General features: G+C 38.3%; 1 protein-coding gene across 2 annotated transcripts in view; it reads right to left on the bottom strand.

Moving 5' to 3' along the window:
* SGCZ (sarcoglycan zeta) overlaps nucleotides 1-21239 on the bottom strand; it is a 1098717-nt gene extending 1077478 nt beyond the window's left edge. For both annotated transcript variants that reach the window (XM_045455204.1, XM_045455238.1), the window contains exon 1: nucleotides 20406-21239. In XM_045455204.1, coding sequence (XP_045311160.1) covers nucleotides 20406-20444 — 39 coding nt within the window. In that variant the 5' untranslated portion in view covers nucleotides 20445-21239. The remainder of the gene's footprint in view (nucleotides 1-20405) is intronic.
* Nucleotides 21240-21502: the final 263 nt, after the last annotated feature.

Below are 21502 nucleotides of genomic sequence, written 5' to 3'. Positions count from 1 at the left end.
AGATCAAAGGGGAAGAATCCTACCACCACACTGAAGACGATCTTTTGGGAGGACTGATAAGAGTCTATCTTTCAGGCATTATGCCCTGCTTATGTTCTTTTCCAAAATCGGTTGGACCAGAAAAGTAACTATTACAACAGCTAATGTTAACCCCACAAAGTAGGGTTAAGAATTGAACTCACTGAACTAACTTCTTGGAAATGTCAGTGGTAGCTTCAGCTTGAGTCCCATCCCCAGCAGGCAGGACTCTCTGTTATGACAAATTATACCAACCCAGACAGGGCTATAACCAAGGTGCTTGTCCCCCACTGCCCTGAACCCCACTGGAGACTGTGCAGAAGAACATCACCAGTGATGCCTTCTCTTTTTTCCTGATTTGCAGGCATTCCTTTTCCACTTAGTATTTTTGACATATCAGCATACACAAATCAGCTAGCCTGTCTACTTCTACGAATTAAAGGATGAAACTCTCCTCTATAAAGTCTTCGAGCAAAACGAAGCAACAGCAGTAAGGCTTACAAAACAAGGGCTCTGCATATGGAAATGCTCTGTGTATCAGAACAAACGAAAGTGTCACTTTAATTTTACCTTGGTAAGCACACATGCAATAAATTCTATGTAAAATATAGACCATTTATTATGCAATATGAATATGTTTTAATAATATTTTGCTTTTCCGTTCTGTTAGATTTTGCTTTCCCCAATGGATTGAGAGATAATTTATTTATAGTGTATAACTTTCCTTAAGTTTCTGATGAAAGCCTTTATATTTTAAAATATCTCAAGGAAACAACATTGCTGAAGGCTTATGTACAAATAAGGAGAATAGTTAGTTAATTCAGGCCTGTATGAGTTTAAACAACCTATATGATCTATTATAAATAAATAAAATACCCAGAATCTGAGACTAGTTGAGCAAAAAAGTAGTTAAACTTGGTGAGATGTGAAATTAGGTTTTAATGCATGCAAAACACATCCCAATGCATATTTTTAGGTGTAGGCTGATTGACTTTTCTCAGTGTTTAAAATTAAAAGCTGCCTTTAGGCGGTTAAGAACCTTTGGAGAGCTTTTGATATTATTAAACTCAAGCACTTACATTTAGTTCTACCATAGAGCCACGCAAAAACCAACACTTAAGTCTCATCTGAGGATAGATTCTTGCGTGACCATCTGTCAATACTTTCCCATACAGCCAGCTCATCAATTTCTCTCTCCAGGGTGACCCTGTCACCCTACTCAGGGGACTACACTCATTTTTTTTTACTTCCCAGTCATGTTTCGCTCACTCTTGCCAGCTGTCACGAACACTGTATTAACAATAATAACGAAATAACAACTGGTACCTAGAAAAATATATCAGTGTCAAGAATTGGTAACTCTCATTCTAATCTCACAACCAATATGGGATAGGTACAATTATTAACCCAATTTTAGCGTTTGAGGAAACTGACATTTAGTAAAGCGAAATAACCTGGCCAAGTTCACTGAGTTCACAAGTAGAGTTGGAAGTGAATCCATGTCTCTGTGGTTCCAAAGCTGAGCAAAGAGGGAGCATGTGCTGTAATTGGCTTCTTGGAGACAGATTACCTTCGTGTTCTCCGTCAATGAGCAGGTGCAACTCACGCTACTCCAACTTCTCCATGATTAGGAAAGTAAGATCTTTTTTTTTTTTTTCAACGCTTCTTTATTTTTGACAGAGAGAGAAAGAGAGCGCACACATGAGCAGGGGAGGGGTAGAGAGAGGGGGAAAGGGAAAATCCCAAGCAGGCTCCAGGCTGTCAGTGCAGAGCCTACATGGGGCTCGAACTCACGAACCATGAGATCATGACCTGAGCCAAAATCAAGAGTCAGACACTGAACCAACTGAGCCACCAGGGACCCAGGAAAGTTAAGAGCTTTCATACACAAATTAAACTCTGTTCAAAAACTATGTACTGAGTACTTTTGTACAAGATGCTTAACTAAGTGGTTGGCTATCATGATATGTTTATTTGTCATCATTTAAATTCATTTCTTTTTGAAGTTTAATATTTTATAGATTTAACTCTCTCAGAGATTATACATATGTGTGACCGTCCTAATACTATTTTCCTTAACTATCTCTTGTGTTTCTCCAAAACAGATTTGTTTTGACCATGACACATATAAATGTGTGATTTGGGCAGAATACAAATGAACAATCTTGACTTCTCTGTGTGGAGTTAAAACACATTGCTTGAGCCAATGTAATCCATTAACACTAGTGCATCTGGTGCAACATTTCAACTGCAGTTTCTACTTTCATATACTATCATTTATTTCCTATTACTCATGAGTCGAGAGAGAATAGCAAATTTAACAGAATGGTCATTTGAGAAAGACATGCTTTGCTTTTTATGATTGCCAGGCAATGATGGGAATTTTACCCCAGGATGCAATGTGACACTTTTCCTATCTCAGTAATTTTATTACACAATAGTGTGAGTGTCTCAAGAGCCTGAGTAGATGACATATTTACCTGAATGCTAACTATCATCCACCTCATCTAAATGAATACTGAATAAAACAGGTGCTTTAACTAAGGCGAAATCTATCCTAAGCATATAGATCATTTCTAATCATATATTCACTTATGTCTCATAATGAATTTGAGGGGGGGGGCAGTAAGACCAGCACTTAGAAAATAACTTTTATTTGAAGGTTAACTAATTTAATAAATATTCATTGAGTACCTGCGATGTACTATGTGCTTTTCTAGATGCTGGGGAAAAACCAGATTTTTTTTAATGTAAAAATAATTTGAGGATACTTATAAAAAGGATATATTGGAAACAGTTATAATCAGAGACAAATCAGATCCCAGGCATCCAGTTTCTGCACTAGTTAGTCTCAACAAGAGTGTAAGCTTTTAGAAAATTGCATGAAGTATAGTACATCGAAATCGTTTTATTTGTTCCAAGGAGAAGTCAATATGAACAATCCCAAAGTTTCTCTGGATTTGAAAAGAGAAGGGCAGTGTTAAAACCGATTAATTGCAAATGAGGGAAATCAAGCTAAGTCGATATGTGTCTGAGGAGGGGGAAGGTTGAAGAGGAGTAAGAAGCAAAATTTATTTTCAGGGGAATACCACAGGATTCTGGAAAGAATGGAACTATGTTCAGCTTCATCTTTGTTCAGCAGCAGGAGCCTAAGCACTGCACACTACACTTAGTAGACTAAAAGCTTACTTTCCAACATTTTAGAATTCTACCAACACTAAAAAATAGGTCTACTGTATCTCCAACGAATCCAAAAATTCCAACAAGCACAATGCAGCCCCCTAGAATGAGTATTTGAAATTTGTTAGGGAGTTTCTTGGTTGTCATGATTTGAGAGGCCATAAAAGCTGAGTACGATGTGAGACACTTGGGCACCACTGAGTCCGGGGCCCAAGTTCACTTTACACTTTATTTCAAAAGGTCATAACATTTTGCACAATTAATAAATTGCCCAGGAATACAACATCCACATAAATGGCAAGAAATGCTATATTTTATTTTGTTCAGAATTAACTAGGAGATGCTCACCACTTCAAAAAGTATCCTGTCACCACCAGGAAAACCACTTCTGGAATTTGAATGATAAATACAATGCATCCCTGTCAATCTTCAATTGCACCTTGTGCATTCACTATACCTTAGCACTTACATTTTTAAATAAATAGAATCTCATCATAAAATGTTTTCCCCTTCTTACCTTTTATTTCTCCTTTGTACTTTAATTAGGTCTTGATATTTCCCAAATCATGTGCAAGTAGGTTAGATCATCAAAGCACTTGAGAGAATTCTAAAGGGGGCTTTGTAGAAATTATTTGCAAGTAAGTTATATTATCAAAGCATGTTATATTTTTAAAGGAGTCTTTATACAAATAATTTGATATAAAAAGTGGATACTGGGTCCAACAGGGTTAAAATCAGGTTATTTCATCCATCTATCAAGGCAAAAGACTCTAACTGTCCCAGCTTGGGTCAGATGTCTCACCACACCCCTGTTAGTGATGGTTAAGTAGCCAGACTCGAGAAGTAAAAACAAGGTTGCCAGAAGTTTACCTTAAATGGTAGTATCACCATCCCAAGAGATGCAGAAAAGACGGCTTAGTGTAGTTTTTCCTATAATTATATAGGTCTGGCACAAGAATAATCAGACGATGATATAAATTAGGTCACTTCACCCCCTTCCAGCATCGCTCTTATTTTCCCCATTCCTTTCTCTACATTATAGTTAGGATGTCCCTTCCTGTTTTTTTCCTTATGTGGGACCTCATACCAGATTGCCCTACACGCTGATATTCATTCAGTCATCCATTTACTACAATCTCTAAGTATTCCCTATGTGTCAGGCATCAATCTAGACGTTGGAAATATAGTGATCAAACAAGATGACTGCCTTCATGGAGCTTATACTTGACAGGGAGAAAAAATAAATATTATTGTTTTAAGTTTATTTATTTATTTTGAGAGAGACAGAGACAGCATGAGTCGAGGAGGGGCAGAGAGGGGGAGACAGAGGATCCCAGGCAGACTCCTTGCTGCCAACACAGAGGGGCTCGAACCCACGAAACCGTGAGATAATGACCTGAGCCGAAACCAAGAGCCAGATGCTCAACCAAACGTGCCATCCAGAAGCCCCAAACAAAACTCTTTTTTAAAGTTTATTTTGAAATGTGAAACTGTCACCACAAGAAAATGAAACATGATAATATGGTCAGAAATAATTGAGAGGAACTGCTTCCTTTCCTGTAAGGGACAATATCCCGTCCTATGAACAAATGCTCTCTGGGACCTGTCTGGCTAGCAGATCTGATAAACAAGGTTGTGCTGAGAGATTAACGCTCCCAAGTGATTTAAAGCATCGGCTTTCACCAGTAGTTGTCTACTGTCACAGATTTAAAAGGAATTTTTTTTTGCGAGTATTTATTTTAGCACCTTCGTTTTATGTTTGAGGTATTTCTGCAACTACACTTTTTGTTTGTATGTGTGTATGTGTATATATGTGTATGTGTGTGTCACACACACACACACACACACACACACATACATACATATATATATTCAGAAAGCTGCACCTATGTCCTTTAACATATCTGCTCCTTGGGGTGCTTGGGCAGCTCAGTCAGTTGAGCGCCTGAATTTGGCTCAGGTCATGATCTTACAGTTCGTGAGTTCGCACCCTGTATTGGGCTCTGTAATGACAGCTCAGAGCCTCGAGCCTGCTTCGGATTGTGTCTCCGTCTGCCCCTCCTCTACTCATACTCTGTCTCTCTCTCTCTCTCTCTCTCTCAAAAATAAACATTAAAAAAATTTTTATTTAAAAAAAGGAATGATTTAAATGATAAAAATCTAAATAAAAATTTCAGACAATTTGGGAAACGCATTTTGTTTCCCAGAGGTAGGGAGATTAAAGAATCTTAAAATCTTTGGATGCTTTCTATCTCACTAAAACTTAGAGCATACTTTACGATGCCTAAGAATTCCTAGTGTGTTGCTAATCTGAGATTGAACTGAACTAGGATTACCATCATAAGAACCTGGAACCAGACAACAAAGAGATAAACTGGAAAGAAATTTCTCCCTAAGCTAAGCATTATGGAGAGTAGAAAACTCAAAATCAACCGCATGGTGGGAAATCTACAGTAAGATCTCAACTACAAAAATACAGTTTCTACAAGGTTTTGATGTGTATCGTGTTAAAAGCTGTCCCCAAAATCCAATGGGAAAATTTTCCTACCTGCCCCCAAGATGACTTCTTGTGTCACCACCACAAGGTAGGGATAAACCTATAAAAATCTCTCCCTGCCCCCCCACAAAAGGCAAACAAAACACCATAATCTCACAGACACAGAGAACAGGTTGATAGTTGCCAGAGGTGGGGGGTTGCCAGAGGTAGGAAAAATGGATTAAAGAAGTCAAACAAACTTTCATTTACAAAATAAATGAGTTCTGGAGATGTAATGTACAGCATGGCAACTATAATGAACAATACTGTAAGCCATACTGAGAGAAAAAAATTTTAAGAGTTCTCATCACACACACTAAAATTCTGTAACTATGTATGGTGACAGATGTTAACTAGATTCATTATATATGTTTATTTGTGATAATTTTGAAATACATACAAATATCAAACCAATATGTTGTACACTTAAAACCAATATAATGCTATATGCTAATTATACCTCAATAATTTAAAAAAAGCCCAGAAATATGTGGTTGATCATTAGTCACAGAAACTGGGTAGTACTTCATCACCTAACTCATGTTTTTATTCACTGTTGGACCAGATAGCCAAAAACAAAATCCAAACAACAACAACAAAAAAACCACCACAACAACAACCAGTAGACTTAAAAAGTGAACACTATTTCCTCCAATATAAAATTTTGGATGGCGCCTGGGTGGCTCAGTCAGTTGAGCATCCGACTTGATTTCAGCTCAGGTCATGATACCAGGGCCGGGGGATGGAGCCCTGCATTGGACTCTGTGTTGAGCGTGAAAGCCTGATTAAGATTCTCTCTGTCTCTGTCTCTGTCTCTGTCTCTCCCTCTGCCCCTCTCCCCCACTCATGCTCTCTCCTTGTCTCTCTCAAATAAAAAATAATAAAATGAAAATTCTGGTCAACCACCAAATATTGCCAAATATATATCAACAAGGATATAATAAGTATCTAACATGTATCAGAGGCATAGTAGACAACATTAGGATGTAAAATATAAAACAATCTATAATCTTCAGTGTTTATACTTATGTGTTTATCCAGATAGCATAGAGTCAGTGCCAAATATATACATGTACAAAAATAAGATCTAAAAAGGTATATCATGATCACCATGGTTGATAGTTACCAGGCGAAAGCGTCTTAAAGGAGATAACATAGTAGTGTTTGATTAACTCCATTAATAACTGAGTCCATTTGTCTCCTTTTACAAGGAGTCAGGAAACTTATAAAATACCAGCTGGATAAATAAAAAGAAAATCACAAACAGACATGAAATTAAAGAACACAACAGATAAAAAGAAAGTCTTCAAAGTAGCTAAAAAGAACTACTACTTCTATTAAATGGCATTTGGACTAAGATTGGATTTCTCAGGGTGCCTGGGTGGCTCAGTTGATTAAGAGTCTGACTTTGGCCCGGGTCATGATCTCACAGTTCATGGGTTCAAGCCCCGCGTCAGGCTCTGTGCTGACAGCTGAGGGCCTGCTTCGGATTCTGTGTCTCCCTCTCTCTCTGCCCCTGCCTCCACTCATGCTCTCTCTCTCTCAAAATAAATAAACAAACATTGGGAACCAATTAAAAAAAAAAGATTTGATTTCTCATTGACAAGAGTGGAAGCAAGAAAATATCTTCAATATCCAGGGAGGAATCCCTATTTAAATAGAGTTGTAACCCAGAAAAAAATATTTCAAACATGAAGGTGAAAAAAAGATCTCTTCAGGCTGTAAGAAAATGGAGTTTACCACCACCAGGTGTAGCTCAGACACTAGGAAGGTGATTTCTGGTATGAAATTATTAAATTAAATATAAATAAGGTAAATGTGGTAAATAAGAGACAAAATATTATCCAAATGGATTTCTAAAATCGAGATATGTGCTGTTTGCATGAGATAAATGTAAAACTGAAATATACAAAGAGGTTGAAAACAAAAGGATATCGGAAATATTAATCATAATAAAGTAGGGTAATAGTACAGCAGTACTAGTTAAAGCTGTTGTAGCTATATTAAAATCAGAAAAAAATAAATTTAAGGCAGAAATACTACCAGAGATAAAAAGGTCATTACATAATAATAAAGGGCTCAACTCACCAGAAAAATATAGCAATTTAAACTTAAATGTCTCCAATAATAGAGTCTCAAATATATAAGGCAAAATCTGAGAGATCTGTTAGAACACCATTATAACAGAAAATGTTAACATATCTCTGTCATCATTTATAGCTTAAACAAAATAAAAAGATGGTGGGATATAAAAACAATCTGAATAATAAACTTTATCTAATAGGACTTGGTCTCTGAAAATTGGAAAAAAAAAATACACATTCTTTCCAAGGAAACTCATAACATGAATGTTGACTTTACACTGGCACTTAAACAATTTTTGCCAAATCTCAAAAGACTGCTATCACACGGACTATTTTCCTTACCATATACAATTTAGTTAAGAATATATAGTAAAGTGGAGTTAAATGTACAAAGTGTGTAGGAACACAAAGGAAGAAACAACCCTATCGTCCTGGGACTAGGTACTGGTCAACAAATAGGGGTTCTCTCATCAAAGAAGCAGAGACGTATTCTAGACAAGGGTATGTGAAATATAAAGGAGCAAAAGAAACTGGCATGATCAAGAAGTGAGTTATTCAGCCAAGTTATGGTAGAACGTGTGTGTGTGTGTGTGTGTGTGTGTGTGTGTGTGTGCTGGCAGGTAGGTAAGAGAATGGTCATACACAGCCTGAAAATGAGCAAGCCCTATATCATATTTTACCTTATTAAGGAGGACAGCTTATACAATAAGCAACAGGGAATCAACAAAGACTTTTTAGCAGGTGAGGAACCAACTACCATTTTATTCTAAAAGGGAAATCTGAAAGTGGAGAATGTAGATTGCTTGTTGAATATGCTGCATAGAGGTAGACCAGTTAGAAAGTGTCACGAAGCTGGCTGGTTCCTTAAAGAGATGAATCTCTCTTTGAAGAAGCATGAACATACCTTGCTTCCTAGAATCCCCCATTCTTGCAAATCACATTTCTTAGGAGATACCTCACGAGCTATGGTTATCATCAGCAGCTTCAGTTACCTTTTGATCCCCCGTTCCTACCTTGATCTATGAATTTCTACATTACCTTACTATTATTAGCCCACATTATAAGACCCATACAACAGCTAACACCCATCTATCGTGACCAAGTAAGTTTTACTGATAGAAGTAAAAACAAAGTAAAAAACAAAAACAAGGATAAAATAATTACAAACCCATCTATCCAACAACTTGAAATGTACAGGTCACTAAAAAACCAAATTCATTAGCTATAATGTGCATTTCAGAATATACATTGGCCTGTCTCTGTTGAAATTCCTTCAGATCTGCCTCTCTGTCCAGTTAAGTGGCTTACTTCTTGGGCCACCCAATGGAGACAGAGCTGTCAAATTCCCAGAGGCAGATAATATATTTGACTATAAGAAATCTAATCAAATTGTCAAAAACACAGAAAATCAGCTAAGGAAATTGCAAAACATAGTTCATGGTTCTGGTGCAGTGTATGCAAAGGTTTCATCAAGGCAAAAACCAAAATTTATCATTATTATCTCCAAATAATCTGTGGTTTCCTTTCCCCCCAACCAGAACATTTTAGTCATAGCTAATCAGTGGATACTATTAGGCCCAGCTTCAAGAAACCATCTTTTCTTTATTTTTGATGGTAACCTCAGGCATTTCTAGAAAGCTCTAAATCCCTCCCCACCCAGCATCAGGCGCAGGCCTGGTGCCCCAGTTTCCAGCCTTCTCAACTTACTCTGAGATGACTTACTAAGACTAAGAAAGAAAATATATAAATCTTTCCAGAGTGATTCCAACCCCACCCCCAACCCTGGGGCCACAACTGCAACATCGCATTAGAATTCACCAAGTATGTCCAGCAGCACTGCAAGAAATACATGTATACCTCTTGGAATAAGACAGAGAACATTTGACAAAAATTCAGATCAGACATGAGACCTTGACCTAGGGCTTTAACAAAAGATGCGGAGGGGAGGACTCCCACTGTGTGGTATGACGGACTTGATAATCAATTAGACAAGGGGGATGAGTAGGAAAGGATCCCAAGAGCTCCAGCTGGCATGCCTAAGTGAAAGGCGACACTAAACAAACAGAGAATAAGTTCTACTGGATTTAAGGGACTATGAAATATGCAGGTAAAGATTTCCAAAGGACTGTCAAAAACTGGGGATGAAGCTTAGGTGAGAGGTGTAAGGTGTACGTGCATTACTCTAGACCATCATCTTATAAGCATAAAACATAAGTTATGAGTAGATAAGACTATCTAGGAAGTATGGAGAAAGAGAGAATTCAAATATACCATGGGAAAAAATGTCAGGCAACAAAAACTTTAGAGAAGGCATACACAAAAGAGCTATTAAAAAATTCTGAGAGTGAAAAATCAAATAGGTGAGAGTTCCTACATTGCATTTACATTTAAAAGATTAAAAAGTATAATTCTTGCTAAGAATTCAATAATGTATATACCAAAGACCCATAATGTTTCTATCTACGAATATCATAGTGAGTCACATGTCTTATAATGTAAAATTTAGATATTGGATTATTTTAAAAGAAGGATAGAATATCATTTAAGTCAAACATTCTTTTGGGAAGGGAGCATAGTGTTTATTGTTTATTGTTGTGTTTACTTGAATTCATTCTTTCTTTTTCAATGAAACTTTAAACTGTTAACTTTCCCAAACTTTAGTTGATGTTTCTTCTTGTTATTCTTATGCATTTGTACTCCCATACTACATGGCATAAAACAAGACGTAGAAACAAATAAGATTTCAATCTTTGGTATTTTAATTACAATGTGCATGCTGGAAAACAAGGTACAGTTCTACAACTTTGAGCACAGACCTTAAAATAAAATGGATAGTTCATCTCACAAAATCTCAGAAATTAAGACAGAGAAGACAAAAAAATTACACTCAGCATATTTGCAGTTAATTTTAACAGTTATGCTAACCTATGAAATCAAGTTAAAGTATAGCATTAACCATTTAATCATTTGAGAGAGCATGATGTCACATATAACATTAAATTTTTAGTATGCTTGAATCTTATCTTTCTAAAAGTTTCTGAAATCCACTTCAGGTATGTAAATATGAAACATACCAAAAGAAATAAACAAAAACATTACTAACTGCGAACGTTAAGCACTTTAAATCAGTTGTATTTTTATTTACTATTAACAGCTATTCATGATTTAGAAAATAAGTAAAATAAATAAATACAGATGTAAAAACATACACATATTTACAAAATGAAAGAAGGCACGTAGAGTAATTGGCCTCACAAGCAAATGAAAGATCCTCAATCACACTTGCCACATGCCAAAAATATGTTTAACCTAATCTGGCTATATATTTCACATAATTATTAAATACTTATAATTTCTCCCAAGAATGCTTAATAACAAGGGCCTTTATTATTAAGACACAACACCATCATAGAACTGCTTACTCTTTGGACTATGACTCAAGCATGACCTTTAAGAAACTTGATGAGATGAGATAAAATATCCAAAAGTCTAAACTGCCTTGGCTGCCTAGAGCAATCAACTCACAACATCAATTTTAAAAAGTGAATCTGAAAAAAATTAAACAAAATGCTGTTAAGATGAGCTCATTTATTTTAACATTTCTTAAATAATGTCTCCACACCAGGTAAAGGTAATAGGCATTAGAAATGCAGATTTAGAAATGTAAATGTGCGTTCTGGACAAATGCCAAATTTGAAAACAATAAAAAAATAATAACAATAATTTAACACAGGTTGTCTTAGCACACGTATAGGTTCTGGTAACCTACGTGCTAAATCACAGTCTCTCATTCCAGGTGTCGGTGAGTTTCATTTTGCAGCAAGCAAGCTCCTAAATTGTGCAGCTATCACATGCAATGGAAGTCATGCACACAGCCTAACTGGACAGACAGCATAATTCACACTTTCTAAACTTCGTATCTGTTGACAAATTGAAGTAAATACATCCGGAGGTATGAGCTGTTCAGAAGAGTTGCCAAATATAGCGGCACGACTACTGAAACATTATGAAAATAACCAAGTGTCTGAAAAAGGTCTTAATAACCTTTAAGTATATATGTATTTATAACCACTAATTCCTTACGAAAGTATCTAAGAAGAGTAAAGAAAGAAAAAGTATCATGAGGCCAGGAATTAGCTTAAGACACAAGTATACTTGTTAGAGATAGGCCACAAATCTGCCTCTAAGCTTTTTAGCAACTAAAGCAAAACGGGAAATACAATCAGTTTTATCATGGAAAGGATTCCTAAGATTAAATACCAAGCAGGTGCTTAGTTGTGGAACTAAGTCTGGTACTCAGACTAGATAGAATTTCTCTCTCATGAGCCTCATGTTGAGAGGAAGCTTCAAACCTAGGATATAATTCACTAAGACTTTAGGTAAGCAATTTCTCTCCTTGAGTTGGTTAGCTTCTCCTTCTTATTTGGATTTCAAAATCCCTCAAATACTCTGAGTAGATACAGACTTGAGGAATCGCAATGATAACACTATTTTCCCATTCATGACATTGATTTATTATATCATGTTTCACAAAAATGCTCTTGCTTATGGCAGCTGAATTAGTTATTTCTACCCAAGAAAGAATCAAAGGCTCTTTTATCTCAGGTAGATAATATTTATTTTTCCAGCCATTCTAAAAAAAGATGGAAGTTCAAAAACCAATATGAAAAGAAGTCAGATAGTGATAATGTGTGGGTTAGTAACTGAAGCATTACATGCCTCCAGCAAAGAGGAAAATAGTAAGCTCTTGGCTCTCATAGATTTAAGGCTTGCATTTTTTTAACTCTTTAGGAGTAACCCAGAATGTTTGTGGCTGACAGCCATTAATAATTCAGCAGGGACACTGACAAAGCAGGTGTGACTGTGCAAGGCACTAGGCCCCTTAAGTCAGTCGGATCCACCATGCTGAAGACAAAGCTCAAATCGCTTGGCTGTGTCCTGTTCTCCATGTCACTTAAACAGTCATTCTGGTGAATAAAAGAAACGATGTTTCTTTGAAGAAAATGGTCTCCAGAAGAATGAAAAACTCTACTTTTGATAGTGAGAGAGAAGAGATCTAAGAAAATGATGGCTCTTAGGCAGGAAATATGTTATCAGATGCATCACCCCTTGAATGTTGACTTGCAAAGGTTTTGTAAAGCTTTCCTCAAAAAAGTCATTATTCCATATTGACCCTCCTATGAATATAAAAGAAATGTCTTTCCAAAATAATATTGAGCTATCTATATATCTTCATTTGTGATTCCTGGCATAAACATGATTTGGAAAAAAAATGACATGAAAAAAAGCATATCAAGGTGCAAAGCCCATTTTACATGGCAGTTAACATTTAATTCTGTTAAATCACAAAGATTACCATTAAAAACTTTAGTTTTATCATGGATTAAATCATCTGGTATTTATTTCCAGATTTCTGGGATATCATAAAATCTAAGGACTTAATAATTTTAGTGTCAGTATAATCACTCAGATTGGTTTTGTAAATTTCATGATTAATACTAGATGTACATCAAGCTGCAATGGCAAAGTAACACTAAAGGTTAAATCCAATTTACAGTCCTAAAAAAATAAACATTATCTGCAGTGACCTGAGAGGCAGAATAATGAAGGAGATGAGTGGACTTGGACAAAATATACAGAGCTTATTTCAAAAGATTGGTATAAAGTCATGGAACTCTTATCTAGTGGTCTCAACCTGTGATTTATCTATCATTTTCTTAGAGGTTTTATTTGCAAATATCAACCATCAGCAATTTGGCCCAAAGTAAAACATTAGGAATAAGCATATTCACAAAAATAAAAATGGACTGCAAATAATTATTCTGTAACAGGTGTAAATATATTATGACTATAGGTAAAATACTATCACTTTTATTTGAAACAAGATTAAAGAAATCCAGTGAGAAGTTCCTACTATCAGAAATTCTATGAACTTTCTGAAAATTTGGCCTATATAGAAGAGCACAGGATTTAGAAATGGAGGGCACAGATTTAAGTTCTTATTCCATTATTTCTTAATCTTGTGATCCCAGGCATTTCCTTTGATTTTTCTGTCTCCATTTTGGCACCTCTAAAATAAGACTAATATTCAGCAGACAAACTCATAATGACATTCAAACAAGAACATATTTGGGGAATAAAAAGAACTATATTAACTTTATCAATTTGAAAATAATTTTCTTCTAGGGAGGCACAAAAGTACTATGCAGAGCCCTAGACTCAAACCAGCAGGTTCTTAACCTGTGTTCTTCAGTCTTATAGTTCCGGGCAGGATTCCAGGGTCAACTGCAGGGGCCAAGGAGAAGCAGACTCCATAAAGCCCCCAACCTGTCCTGAACTAGGGCTGTTCCCCTTTTATTGGTATCAGATACTACAAAGATGTTGCTTGAACAAATCCTTCAGCTGTGGCTAAAAATCATTACAGCGAAAACTACTAATGAGATCCAGTTCCCACCCTCCCACACTACTGTCACCTGAGAAGCCTGAGGGAAAGAAGGACAGGGACGCACACCCAAGTTGCCCCCGCTGGTTGACAGCCATCCCAGGGTCTGAACCAGGACTTCTAAGTACTTCTTCACCAAGATGAGAGTCCTTTCCACCACACAAATCAATAACTTTAAAGGCTCCAAGCTGGTAGATTGGGAGTGAGGGTTTTAACTATTTTGGGGTGCCTCTGACTTCTAACTGCTGGCAAACTCCATTTTGGTGTGGGGTGATTGGTTTGATTAATATCTAAGGCTGAATCTTGGAGTCTTGTTTCACAGATGAACCCTGCCATGGCAATTAAAGCCTCTCCTCCTGGAAAATAAAATCCTTTATTTTAAAGGTCTCTGATGTTGAGTTGATGTAGAACAGTCTAGAAAACCTATTTCATACCAACAAAGCACTATAAATGTTCTAAAACCTGATCAGGGCTTACAATATTTTTCAGAGTGAATCTATAAAAATATTGTTTAGGAGTGTCAAGAAAACTCTCAAGGTATTTGGCACCATTTTTAATTGTTAGGATGTCAGCCTGTGATTCTCTGGGAGAGACGGTAATCCTTTAGTTTTCTCATTCTGGAGTTGACCTAGAAGTCTCTAGTAAGTTTCATTAAGGATATGAGAGCACCACACATTTCTATACTCGCAAAGAAAAAAAAAAGAGACTTCGAGTAAAATAAAAAATTAGATGGTAGCATATTAAAATCTACATTAATATAAAACGAGATAGCTTACTTTCAGTCATATAGAGATTTAGAAGCTAAGAATTTTATCACAAATTCCCAACAAATCAAGCAAAATTCTCAACTAAATTTATAAACTTTTATTGTGATACATTAACATCTACTCATTTACCTATTAAAATGCATATCCTCAAACATTTCACAGACATTTGAACAAAGATACAAAAATACGTGGTCATTTCCCTTACTAACTTAAAGTTGTAATCTCTGCCAAATTGCATTTTAGCTGAGATTCCAATACAGGATGAGAAACACCTCACTAAATATTATATAAAGGGAATGCCCCAAAAGACACATGCTGATTTATTGCTTTACAGCATTAAGCCATCTTGTGGAGCTGTGATTTTGAGTCCATAAATCCTAAAATATTCTTTTTCACTGGACCTTCAAAATTTGATGTATTCTCAATTGGTAAAGTCTGAAGATCAGCAAAGCTGTAATAGCCAGGACGAAGATTTGGAATGTCTGCTGAGTGATGACAGCAGGTCCCTGAAGATTTTTGAAATAGTCATTTACACAACTCCCCTCAAATTTTAAACAAAACTGTTTACTTTTCTTAATTCTCTTTCCACGCACATTAAAAATGCCCCCTCATCCCTCCTAACTATATAAAAAAGAGAAACTTTCACAATTATTACTTGAAGTTCATTTCAACTTCAATGAAACAGGTCCATATTCTGAATGTAAGGAAATCAAGATTAACTGTTTCTAAGTCTTCATGACTGGTTTCTGTTAACAAAAGAGAAATGGAACTAGCCCTGGAGGGAGAAAACTGTAATTTCTTTGGATGTGAAAGAGGTCAAATAATTCAGTATTCACAAACGTTTCCTAATTCTAAGCCAAGAAGTGAATATATAAAGCAGGTTGCTAAAAATATGACATTTGTTAGAGACTACTATTTTTCACTATGGAATGACTAACAAAAACCAAAAAACAAAAACAAAACAAACAAACAAAAAAAACACCTACTTATACTCATCACAAAGCCTCCTACACTGCAGCAACTCTAACTTCCCTGAGCTGAGTGTCTTATTGACGAAACAACAACAACAACAACAAATTTTTTTTTTAGAATTCTTCTAAGTGCCAACTCTATTTGATTGAAATTGTAGACTAATGTACTATGAGACTTGGTTTAAAACCTCAGCATTTTAAAATCAACCACTTGTTTAAACACCTCTGCATTTTTCTTTTTTGCTAGATTATCATTTCTCACCCATGCAATACTTTCTTAATGACCTAATTGTATTATTCAGGGAAGCTTTTTCCTGGCCTATCTAGGGCAAGTTTCAAGATCTTGGTAAATGAAATTTTATTTAAATTAAAGAGATAAAATTAAGTAACAGTGACTGGACCACATTTAATTAATTCAAACAAGTATAATTATATTTATTGAAGAGCTGTTTTATGCATCTCAGGATTAACTATGCAGTTTATAATTTTTGCACCTTATAAAATGATAATTAAGAAAATATTCCAGAAGCATATTGTTTATGTTCTGCAAGCAATGGAAAAATTTCATTTTAATGTCTAGCCAGTCATCCCATTAAAGGAACAGTCCTGATAAATAAATTACAGCTGGGATCAAATAAGACTGCAAAAATTATACTGTACTCTTGATGTGTTTTATGGTTTTGATCTCAAAGCAAATTACAATTATTCACAAATAAATGCTTAGCATCTGAAAACATAAGTTCTTGAAACTTGTATTTCAAAAGCTGAGTAAAATAGTCACCAAAGTTTTATGTACTACTTAAACATAGCCATTTATTCAGCCTAATATTTCTTACAGATAAACATTACAAAAAGCAAATTTATAAGTGCCAGCTCCGAAAATTACTAATGCAAAAGATATCCCGTTTAAAAGAGGGAAACTACAGAACTAAAATAAAAGCTAAAGTTATTACCTTGAATATAAATTACAAAAAGTCCTAAGTCAGAGATATTCCAGGATAGAGGGTGATTTCTCTAATATCAATATTCATTAACACGCACATTTCCAAAGCAGTAACCCATATTTGGGGTTGTTTGATGTTGTTTCTTCTTTAAAACAAACACCACTGGCAAAATCCAGAGTAAAGTTTATACATTTATTGGAGAAACAGATAGAGATCAAAGGGAAAAGAACAGACCAAAAGTCTTTGGATGAGAACTCTCTCCCTTTTCAACACTGATCTGTTTCATCAGGAGCTTGTGTGCAGAACAGATGATGAAACATGGTCACCTTCATTAGCAGGTTTTATACATACGACTGCATTGTAGCTTCGCGCCAGTAAATCTTTTAATGTGCATATTATGTTTAGTTTTATGATAATGACAGCCATGGCTGTTAACACCTAATTATTGGAGTTTATCGTTAGTTGAAAAACTTGCAAAAGACAACTCTATTTACGGAACAGCATATAAAAAATCAATGTCCACACATCCAGCGTAGCAAAAAATAGATTCCTCGCTAAAATCTCATAAAGAGAAAATTGTTTACCACAAAAAAGATTTTAAAAATTGGTAAAATCTGCCTTTCCTAAAACTTGAGGGAAGCAGTTTCACCTAATAATGGCACTAATGATCTAAAACTAAGCTAAATGGTATCCCTGTAATATTATGCACGTTATTTATTTATCAAATCCTAGTGAACATTGTTTTTATTTTCATGTATTTAAAACATCACCGAAAGTAGTTTTTATATGAATGTGACTTAATGTAAGCATCCTTGGACCACAGGAAGAAAAGTCAACATGCAAATAATGTGAAAAAATTAGTATCCCCAGCTTCTATCTCCCCTCTCTCCACTGACCACCATGGGGGTCTCCTTCAGTAAGAAGCCACCAGAAAATAACTTCAGCTGGAATGGTCTAGAAAACCCAAGCCAATGGATTCTGATAATATGAGGAAATCCAGACAAGTTATTCCACATATAGTAAGTACATCCAGCTCTAGAAAGTGTCATATTCCAGAATGTGTTTTAAAGCTTCCACAGTCAAACCTGACTATACAAATGTACTCCCAAACTAGAGGATCTCGAACATTTTTGAGTAAGGCTTGACTACATTTCCTCTTTTACCTATTCTAGACTCCCAACAGTGGCTTGTCCCTGACATAACTGTTCAGCAACCTCAACAGATCTGTGCCTTGAACATTCCTTCTTCCCAGTCATTGCCAATCCACTCCCTCCCACCCAAGCTCTTCCATTTTCTACCCTTTGCTGCTTGTCTGCAAAGTGCAACACACTCTGGCTGCAAGAATCTCTGAGTTCGTGTGTAATAGTTTTGCCCTTAACTGGGATCCTCTACTCAACTAGATGCAAGCTTCCAGAGTGGGTTTGCTCTTTTGCTGATTTAAACAATTTAGTGGTGCCAAGATTTGGGGGGCAGGGGGTCTAAGCTAGCAAAACACTAATGGGATATCAGGAGAAATGACCACCCAAACCATTTTCCTTTTCATTTCTCCTAAGAGATGTTCCACACCTAATATTTAACCAAAAAAATCAATGTGGATACTCTGTCTCTGCATGAGACACACAGTACAAACATTCATGTACTTTCTTTTGCATCTCAAATAAAACCTCCCCCTCTCTCAAGAGATTGGGATGCTTGGGAAAAGCTGCAAGGGATCTTTTCAAACACAAAGACAATATATTCTGTCTTGGTATTGTGCAGAAATAATAGCAGGGCTTTTTTCTAGGCCAGGGTCTACTGATTGTGATCTTGGCCCTAACCCAGAAACTTGTTGTTCCCCAACTTTAAGTGGAGCAGCAGTATGCCTCCTTACTACTTCACTTTTTTTTTCTTTTTCTTTTTCTTTTTTTTTCCTAACAAAACCAGTCTTAAATGAAGTGGTGTCTAAGTTCTGACCATCCCGCCCCACTCCCTCTTCATGGACAGTCTGTGGCAGGGGCAGATTCCACAAAGCGCCCCTACAGGGAGGTCCCTCCTTGCCTTCTCCTCCTATGCAATTTGGAGCACTAGGAGATCTGGGGTCCGTCCACACGCCAGGAGAACTGGGCTCCCGGGCGGGGCGCCGTGGCCAGGGCAGAGAGCCGGCTGCTAACAGCCTTTTGCCCTCTACAGGGGATTTCTCCACCCCTCTCTCTATACAGGGCAAATCCATTTTCCATGACATTTCCAAGCAAACGTCTACTAGTCAAGTTCCCCCAGTGGGTAGGAGTGTCTAAAAGTCCTCATCTGAACAGTCCATCTGAAATGAATCTCTAGTAAAAATAAATAAATAAGAACCCTCTGAAGCAATCAATACAGTCGAGTGCAGAAAATGCCTAGGGGTAAGGAAAAACAAACAAACGTGGATAATCAAAAGATGTTCCCAGCTTCCAGCTCCCCCCCACCCTTTCCCGCTTTTTCATTTACAGTGAGCGGGACATTTAAATTATTGTGTGGTTTGTTGATTTTTTTTTTTTAAGTTTTGTAGGGGTTTTTTCGTCTGTTTTTACACGGCACTGCAGGCAGCCTGTGCCCACAGGCAGAGGGGCAAAGTGTCAGCCTGGATGCCCCTGCCAGCCATCCCCCTCGCGGCCGAGCCGGGGATCCGGGAGGGAGAAGGTGTGGAGAGGGTCCTCGGCGGAGCGGCGGGTCCGGCGGGAGTGGGGGACCGCGGGGGGCACGGCTCGGGTCCCAGACGGAGCTCGGCTCCTCGGAGGGGGAAGGAGCCTCGGCGGGTGCCACCCCCCCTCCTCTCCACTCCCCAGAGCCGGGTGCCTGGGGCAGGCACGGTCGCGGCGGGGCCCGGCGGGGGCAGCCACGGAACCTCTCCGGTCCCCCCATCTCTCCCCCACCCCACAACACGAGTTCGCGCCCCGGGCAGTGCAACTGTGGGGGAGACCGCGTCAGCGGTTGTGGGGAGAATAAGGTCTGCATGAGTGTGGGAACGAACACAAGCCCTGGCCACCGACGCCTCGGTGCCCGGAATCTCCGAGCGGAAACAAGGCTGCCCCCGGGCGGGCGGGGGGAGCCGAGGCAAAGTGGCGGCGCAGCTCGGGCAACTTTGCGGAGCAGCCGGGCGACAGCAGCGGGCAGAGACTGCTGCCTCCGCTTCCCCGGCGAGGCTAACGGGCACCCAGAACGCTGCTGCCTCCGACCAGGAGGCGGAGGACTGAGTGGCTGGCTGTGGTCGCGAGCGGGAGGCAGGCAGGGAGCCCAGCCCGGGAGTGCCAGCCGCCCTCCGCGTCCTCGGCCCGCCGAGGGGCGCCTGCGCCCGGGTACGCTGCACCCCAAATGCCCACTCGCAGTCCCACGGGGCCACCAACTATTCGAGCGGTGCAAGGAAGAGGCAGCGGAAAAAAGGGAGGAGAGCAAGAGAGCAGACGAGCGCGAGAAAGCAGGACCGACGCCCGTCCGGAGGATCACGTACCTTTAGCTCCTCAATATCCAGGTTTGTTGATCTGTCCATGGAGCGAAACTAAAGGAAGTGCAGAGAAACCGGGCAAGTTGAACCAAAAAACAATCTAGTCTTTTAGTTTCCAGCCTAAACTCAGCTTTATCCTCCTCCAAGCCCTGGCAGCTTCTCTCAGTCTCATTCTCCGTGATCACGCCGCCTCCACCGGTTAAAAATAATAAAAATAAATAAATAATAATTACAATTCAGTTTGTTTTACTTCCTGGAAGATTTGGTGACAGGTGATCTTTACCTCGGTGCCACACAGCTCAGCGGAATCAAGCACGGGGGTGGGGGGGGGGGGGAAGATCCACTCTATTTAAGATTATTTCTTCTTCTGCAATAAGCTTAGAAACCAGCGAATTGCTGCATCCCAAGAAAAAAAGCTGCTTCCCTGGACAGCATCATGCGGCAAATTTCAAGCAAATGTGTTCAAACTGAAGAGAAGAGTATACGATAAAAGCCTTCCTCCGTAAGGCTTACTCTGGGAGCTAATTTAGCACACTGAGTCCCAAGCATTAGCAATGATCAATTTCCCTGGCACGATAACCAAATCCCCGAAGTCCTGCATAGACTTAAAAATGTCTTGCAGCTAAGAGGTATTCTCTCAATGGGGAAAAGAAGATAATAAAGTCTAAAGGGAAGGACCTCCTTTGAAGGTTATGCTAAAAAGAGTTGAGAGAATAGGAGGTGGATCCTACAGAGGAGAGCAAAGAGGGAGAGAGAGAAAGCCAGAGAGGGAGAGAAAAATTTTCCTCCTGCTTTGCTGTTTTACTGGCCTTCACCACCAGGTGACTGACTTCACTTCTCTCTTCCCACAGCCGGCGCTAAGGGGATTTCTCTCATCTGTCAAAAAGCAACATTTCCTCTCCAGACAAATACTGTGCTGCTGGGTCTTAAAGACTGCCCTCTGCCCGGAATCCAGTAGGTGACAAGCATTTTAATTCATTTCACATGTTGCCTCATCTCGTTCGGTAGATCTGGGAAGAACAACGCATGTGTGTGTCATACCCGCGTATTCACATGTATTCACTTTCCATCTGCTTTCAGTGTCGGGGAGCTTAAGAAAGACT

Source organism: Leopardus geoffroyi, chromosome B1 (assembly GCF_018350155.1).
Source record: "Leopardus geoffroyi isolate Oge1 chromosome B1, O.geoffroyi_Oge1_pat1.0, whole genome shotgun sequence".
Classification (NCBI taxonomy): Eukaryota; Metazoa; Chordata; class Mammalia; order Carnivora; family Felidae; genus Leopardus; species Leopardus geoffroyi.
The sequence above is the reverse complement of the archived record's forward strand: the minus strand, read 5'-3'. Positions and strand labels throughout refer to the sequence as shown.